Source organism: Orycteropus afer, unplaced genomic scaffold (genome assembly GCF_000298275.1).
Source record: "Orycteropus afer afer isolate SDZICR_OR568_19922 unplaced genomic scaffold, OryAfe1.0 scaffold00826, whole genome shotgun sequence".
Classification (NCBI taxonomy): Eukaryota; Metazoa; Chordata; class Mammalia; order Tubulidentata; family Orycteropodidae; genus Orycteropus; species Orycteropus afer.
The window spans coordinates 420,546-428,465 of record NW_006922413.1 but is presented as its reverse complement, the minus strand read 5'-3'; the positions used below and the strand labels follow the sequence as shown (position 1 = coordinate 428,465).

Sequence of the window (7,920 nt, the reverse complement as noted above, 5' to 3'; positions counted from 1 at the left end):
TCTCATGACATTGACTAAAATTTTCCACAATTCAACAGCTCCTCTCCCACTTCCTCCCCATAGTTACGTCTTCCTAGTGTCCTTCCCTCCATGCACTCCTGCCCCCTGAGCTATCTCCCTGTGCATATACAGCCTTTCTATTCTCCCATGATTGATCTCTTCAAGAAGTGTACCTACCTAATGTAAATGTTCACCTCATATGACTGTCTTCCATAAATTTTTTTTAAACCTTATCTCTGTCAAAGTGTAAGATTCTCAGACTAGAAGCTTAAGAAATGCTTCACTAAATAAAAAATCAGTTTGGGGCGGCTGTGGGGGACAAGAGAAATCTAGCTTTATGAATCCAGCAAAGCAACGATCCATATTTCTAGTTTCTGTTCTTGTGAGAGGGGTCTGTGTTTGTTTGTATGTACTTAAAATATATGTTTTGCTGGGTGAAGTCTCAATTGTAAATCGTGTCCTTATATGCTAGGAACACTGTATTTCCAAGTATATTACAGATAACCTATGATGGAGCTAACAGTTGGAGGCACAGAGCCACCATGCCCATACCACCTGCTCACTAATTCATACTGCTATTTTAGAAAAGACTCTGTTCATTAGAGCTTATTCTTCTCACTTAAAAGGAAGGAATTTTCATGAGCAAAGCAGGCTGGCAGAAAATTCTGCTTAACAAAAGACACAAAATTCAAACAAGAATTTCTTCAAAGCTATTGCAAATGCCTTGTCATATAATACTAATTATTTAGCATAATAATGCTGTTCCTTGAGGAATTTTAAGGCTAATGACAAATTTTAAAAATATGACAAATTCAAGCTGCTGACCAAGCTAATTTAGAAACACATTCTCTATCACATATTAAAACAACATTGTCTTTTGAAGCACCATGGAAAAACGAGCAGGGGCTCATGCTGACAGAGGCACCATTGGCAGTGGTGGTGAGTTTCACAAGGAGGAAAATACTGACCCAATTATCTGCTTCATCTAGGAAAGGCCATCTGGTCACTCTTTGAAAACATATTTGCAAGATACTTGGTCATGCACCTCTGCTATAACAAATCTTTTTAAAAATAAAATAAATAACTAGGACTGATCAGGAGAAACATAGTTACAGAACACCTCACACCATGGCCAGAAACTGTGAGAGCAGAAAGCAAAGCACTGGGGCACCGGGAGTAACTGAGTTAACTGCTCCTCCCCAAAAAACAGCAGGCACCACTATCTTCAAGAGCAGACAAGGAATTCTCTAGAAAAAGGGACTCTGATAGACTTTTCTAAAAGTGAGAGCACTTGGCAAATACTCAGAAATATAGTGAATGTCAAATCCCATGATAATTAAATGTTTCATCATCTCTAGTCAACGCATACTTCATATGAAAATGAGTAACACAAAAACAGTCTCAATATTCTATGAAAATTTCTCTCAAGAGAGTAGCTTTTTTTTCTGCACATATTACTGTTTGCCAAGCTGCAATACCTTTCTAAATCTTCCTTTTCCTCCTCTTGTTCACATTTCTCAGTTCCAAATTTGGCTTTCAGTGACCGGGCTCTAGCAATTGTAGCTTCCACATTAGTAATCTGAAGAATGATTTCCTAACAGTGAAAAAGGAGAGCCATACAATGGAAGACAGCAAAAAGCAAGGCATTTTTTTTTTTTTAAGTTATCTTTAAAATAATTACTGCCAAGTGGGGACAACACCTGGCAAGATTCTGACAATGCATCAAACTTACTTCCAATTTCTTGTCTTCTGGATTGGGGAAGTGCAAAATTTTACTGGAATGGGATATTATCTGTTTTATAATCTTCTTAACTGAAGAAATGTTTTCCAGATTTTCTATTTTTAAAAAGATTACAGCCATCATTAAATAAGTTAGGCAAAATAGAACTTTCATTTTGAAAATGAATTAATGACTAATCAAATAAGACATTTACCTTCTTCCTTTACCTTGAGAACAGCTGCATGAATTACACAAGGTAACAGGTGCCGTGCAAGATCTGCAGGTTTCTGGATTGCCAGGTAGTGTAGCACCTGAAGGAGGCACAGTTACATAAAAGAGCAATGTAGTTGTTGCAGTCATTTATCTGGATACAAAATCCTCTGTACCACTGAACTTACATCTCTAACAAGACAGAGAAGAACTGTCCTCTCTATTACGCACCTACTGATACTCATCCAAGAAGGTAGCTACCACTCTCAAAGGTAAGAATAATGTTATTGAAAATGGCAAAGAACTTCAATCACTAAAAACGATGAATATTCTCATGATGTTTTCATTCCAAGATTTTTGTGTGTGTGTGTGTGCGCACATGCAGTTTCCTTCCCTCCCCTCCACCCCTGGTAACCAACAAAGAAAGTTTCCTTCCATATATAAACCTTTCCTTGACTTTTTACAATAGTGAACTAATAAAATACTTGCCCATCTGTGACTGACTTACTTCACTCAACATAATGTCCTCCAAGGTCATCCACATTATGCGGTGTTTTGCAGATTCTACCTTATTTTTTAGTGTTGCATAGTATTCCATTGTGTGTACGTATATAGTTTGGTTATCCAGTCTCTTGATGGGCACTTAGGTTGTTTCCATCTTTCTGCTACTGTAAATAGTGCTGCGATGAACATGGGCATGCATATATCTGTTCTTCTCCTGGAACTCACTTCTTTAGGATATATATCTAGTAAAGGGATTGCTGGATCAAATAGTGTTTCTAATTCCAACTTTTTAAGGAATTGCCATACTGTTTTCCACAGTGGTTGTATCATTTGATACAACCCACCAGCAGTGTATGAGAGTTCAAATCTCTCCACATTCTCGCCAGCATTTGTCATTTTCTGCCTTGTTGAATTTTGCTATTCATGCTGGGGCCAGATGGTTATCTTGTTTTGATTTACAGCTCTATAATGGCTAATAATCGTGAACATTTCTTCATGTGTTTCCTAGCCTCCTAAATATCTTTTTTAGTGAAATGTCAATTCATGTCTTCTGCCCATTTTTTAATTGGATTGTTTGTTTTTTCTTGTTGAGGTGTTCTCCAAATTTTAGAGATAACACCCTTGTCAGGTATGTCGTTGACACATATTTTTCCCCAATCTGTAGGTTCTCTCCTTACTCTTTTGGAGAAGGCTTTGGAAGCACATAAAAATTTAATTTTTAGAAGATCTCATTCATCTCATTTATCTTCTGTTGTCTGTGGATTTGGGGTTATGCTCGACAGTCTATTTATGCCATAAATGAAGGCCCCTACATTTGCCCCTAGTTTTTCCTTGAGGAACTTTATAATTTTAGGTTTTACACTTAAGTCTTGGATCCATCTGGAGTTAGTTTTTGTGTATGGTGTGAGTTACAGATCTCGTTTCATTTTTCTGCAAATGGATATCCAGTTTTGCCAGTACCATTTGTTAAAGAGACCATCTCTTCCCCATTTAATGGATTTCAGCCCTTTGTCAAGTATCAGCTGACCGCAGGATGATGGATCTATTTCTGAGTTCTCAATTCTGTTCCACTGGTCTAAGGGTCTGTTGTACCAATACAATGCAGTTTTGACTACTGTGGCTGCATAGTTAAGTTTTGAGATGCAGGAGTGTGAGACCTCCTACTTTGTTCTTGTCCTTCAACAGGGGCTTTGCTTATCCAAAGTCTCTCTCCTTTCCATGTAAAATTGCCAACTGTTTTTTCCATATTCTTAAAGAATGCTGATGGAATCCAGTTTGGGATTACACTGAATATATAGATTGCTTTGGGTAGTACTGACATTTTCACAATGGTCAATCTTCCTATATGCACGAGCATGGTATGTTCTTCCATTTATGTAGTAGTGTTTTGTAGTATTGAGTTTTCTTTGTACGTGTCTTTTGTGTCCCTAGTGAGATTTATTCCCAATATTTGAGCTTTTGAGTTGTGCTGCTGGTGAAGAATGCTGAAAGTACCATGGACTGCTGAAAGAACTAACAAATCTGCCCTGGAAGAAATGCAGCAGAATGCTCCTTGGAAGTGAGAATGGCCAGACTTTGTCTCACCTACTTTGGTCATGTTGTAAGAAGGAACCATTCCCTAGAGAAGGATATCATGCTTGGTAAGGTGGAGGCTCAATGAAAGAGGGGAGGGCCTTCAGCGAGATGGATTGACACAGTAGCTGCAATGATGCACCCAAGTATAGCAGAGATTGTGGAGCTGATGAGGGACCAGGCAATGTTTCGTTCTACTGTGTGTGGGGTCACTGTGAGTCAGAGATGACTCCATGGCACCCCACAACAACATAGTAAAAGGTATTGATTTTCTTATTTCCTTTTTAGCAATCTCTTTACTGGTGTAGAGGAGTCCAACTGATTTTTGCATTTTGATCTTGTACCCCGCCACTATGCTAAATCTCTCGATTAGTTCCAGGAGCTCTTGTGCTGAGTCTCTTGGGTTTTCTGCCAATATACTAAGGTATATTGACAGAGAACTTCCAGAAATACAAGTTGGATTCAGAAGAGGATGTGGAATGAGGGATATTAGATGGATTTTGGCTCAAAGCAAAGAATACCAGAAAGATGTTTACTTGTGTTTTATTGACTATGCAAAAACATTTGATTATGTGGGTCATAACAAATTGTGGATAATATAGAGAAGAATGGGAATTCCAGAATACTTAACTGTACTCACGAGGAACCTGTACATAGACCAGGAGGAGGCTGTCGTTCGAACAGCAAAAGGGAACACTGCATGGTTTAAAATAAAAAAAGGAGTGTGTCAGGGTTGTATCCTTTCACCATACTTATTCAATCTGTATGCTGAGCAAATAATCCAAGAAGCTAGACTTTATGAATAAGAATGTGGCATCAGGATTGGAGGAAGAATGATTAACAATCTGCAATACACTGACGACACAACTTTGCTTGCTGAAAGCGAGGAGGACTTGAAGTACTTACTGATGAAGATTGAAGAATACAGTCTGTGGTATGGATCACATCTCAATATAAAGAAAACAAAAATCCTCACAACTGGATCTATAAGCAGCATTATGATAAATGGAGAAAAGATTGACGTTGTCAGAGACTTCACATTGCTTGATTCTACAATTGACGCCAAAGGAAGCAGCAGTTAGGACATGAGACAATGTACAGCACTGAGCAAATTGGCAGCAAAGGACCTCTTTCAAGTGCTGAAGAGCAAAGACGTCTCCTTGAAGACTAAGGTGCGCCTGATACAAGCCATGGTATTTTCAATCCCCTCAAATGCACGTGAGTGCTGGACAATGAATAAGAAGGACCAAAGAAGAATTGATGCTTTTGAGCTGTGGTGTTGGCGAAGAATGCTGAAAGTACTGTGGACTGGCAAAAGAACTAATAGGTCTGTCCTGGAGGAACTGCAGCCAGAATGCTCCCTGGAGATGAGGATGCCCAGACTTTGTCTCACCTAATTTGGTCAAGTTATCAGAAGGGACCATTCCCTGGAGAAGGATGTCATGCTTGGTAAGGTGGAGGGTCAATGAAAGAGGGGAAGGCCCTCAACGAGATGGATTTGACAAGGTGGCAGTGGCAATGGGCTCAAGTATAACAAGAATCATGGACCTGGCTTAGGACCGGGTGGTGTTTCATTCTGCTGTGCATAGGGTTGCTATGAGTTGGAGATGACTCGACAGCACCTACCAACAAAAACAACTTGGGTTTTCTATGTGTAGGATCATATCAAACCCCTTAGCCACTCCTCGGAAGGAAGGTTGGATAATCTACTTCTGTAATGATACTGCCTCGGAAACCCAAGGAGGGCTCGCTATGAGTTGGGTCAAACTTGAAGGCACATAACAACAACAACAACAGGAATTCTAATACAATGTTGAAAAGAAGTGGTGATAGAGGGCATTCTTATCTGGTTCCTGTTTGGAAGGGGAATGGTTTCAGTCTCTCTCCATTAAGAAAAATGCTGGCTATTGGTTTTCCATGCACGCCCTTTATTATGTTTTTGGATTTTACTTCCATTCCTATTTTGGTGAGAGCTTTTATCAGGAATGGGTGTTGGTTTTTGTCAAATGCCTTTTCTGGATCGATTGATAGGATCATGTGGCTTTTTTCTGTTGTTTTATTTATGCAATGTATGATGATGATTGTTTTTCTAATGCTGAACCATCCTTGCATACCTGGTATGAACCTCACCTGGTCATAATGTACTATTTTATTGATATGTTGTTGGAGTCTCTTGGCTAGGATTTTGTTGAAGATATTTGCATCTATATTCATGAAGGATATTGGTCTATAGTTTTCCTTTTTAGTGATGTCTTTGCCTGGTTTTGGTATCAAGGTTATGATTGCTTCATAAAACAAATTTGGAAGGGTTCCATCCTTTTCTATGCTCTGGAATAGTTTGAATAGGATTGTCAGCTTTTCTCTGAACACTGGGTACAATTCCCTAGTGAAACCATCGGGACCAGGGCTTTTTTTTGGTTGGTAATTTTTTTTTACAACCTGTTAAATTTCATCTTTTATGAGTCTGTTCAAATTTTCCAACTCAGTGTTTGTTCGTTTAGGCAAGTAGTATGGGTCTAGAAATCTGTCCATTAGTTCTAGATTTTTAAATTTGCTGGAGTATAGTTCTTCATACTATCCTGATATTATGCTTATTTCTGTAGGTTCTGTTGTGATGTCATCCAATTCACTTCTAGTTCATGTTATTTGTATTCTCTCCCTCTTTTCCTTTCTTAAATTTGCCAGTGGTTTGTCAATTTTATTAATCTTTTTTAAAAAAAACAACTTCCAGAGAGTTCCTGCAAGATGGCGGACTAGGCAGAAGGACTGCACAGACCCTCTTCAACAAACAAAAGGGAAACCAATTAACACAGACACAGAAGATAATCTTGGACAGCTGAGCCTTGAAGGGAAGGATAGAGAAGTGGACTAAACCCCAACTAGCAGAACAATTTGCGTGAAAATACCAAGAAAAGGAGACATACAGAGCTGCGGTCTAACAGCAACCTGAGCGACCCTGACAATATAGGCGACTTGGAGATTCCTGACTGGTGGTAGGACTTAAGAATTAACCTAAAAATCACCCTGTTAGCCAGGGACTGCACGGACTGGCACAGTGGCTGGGGAACAAACAGAGAAGGTGAGGAGAAAGATAAGCTGAGTTGTGGACTTTTGCCGGTCCGGAGGGCGCCACCATTTTGTAGGCTTAACAAGCGGCTTTACTATTTTGCATATTTAAAGAGACAGTGCTCTTGCAGATTCCTGTGGTGGTAGGACTTAAGAATTAACCTAAAAATCACCCTGCTAGACAGGGAGTGCACAGAGGACTGTGCATGGTGGCTGGGGAACAAACGGAGAAGGTGAAGAGAAAGGTGGGCTGAGCTGTGGACTTTTGACAGTCCGGAGGGCACTGCCATTTTGAACGTTTAAAAAGCGGCTTGACTGTTTTGCATATTTAAAGAGACAGTGCTCTTGCAGATTTCTGGGGCTTAAGAACACATTCTGCTTTCCAGCAACCCCAAGGATGCTCGGGGCCTGCAAAACTGAAAACTTACTGTTCCTGTGTGATTACATAGTGTATTTTTGTCCATGGGCTTTTAGTTTTTTGATGGTTATTCAATTGTAATTTGTGTCTAACTGAGTGGGAGACAACAACAATCCTCATAAGACACAACGACACCCACAACTCCTGCGACATCACTTACTGAGCAAAAGCCACTTCCTCCTTCTCCAGCAACAGGCCAATGATAAAAAACCACCAAGAACCTGAACCACCCTTGGCTGCTCTTCATAAACAGTTAACAGAGATCTAAATACAACAACATCACGATGCCTCAGAAACAACAGACCATCATAGTTCACACAAAGAAGCAGGGTAAAGTGGTAGAAACAAGGGAGCAGGATACAGACCAAGAACACATTCCTGAGGAAGAAGCAGCATTGGAACTCTCTGATAAGGAATTCAAAAGAATTAT

General features: G+C 39.6%; 1 protein-coding gene across 1 annotated transcript in view; it reads right to left on the bottom strand.

Annotated features, from left to right (window-relative positions):
• Positions 1-7,920, bottom strand: part of RAB3GAP1 (RAB3 GTPase activating protein catalytic subunit 1) — a 144,261-nt gene that overhangs the window by 4,188 nt on the left and 132,153 nt on the right. The window contains exons 20-22 of the mRNA XM_007957941.2: positions 1,935-2,031; positions 1,733-1,836; positions 1,479-1,594 (exon numbers count right to left, since the gene is read on the bottom strand). Of these exons, the coding sequence (XP_007956132.1) occupies positions 1,479-1,594; positions 1,733-1,836; positions 1,935-2,031 (317 nt within the window). The remainder of the gene's footprint in view (positions 1-1,478; positions 1,595-1,732; positions 1,837-1,934; positions 2,032-7,920) is intronic.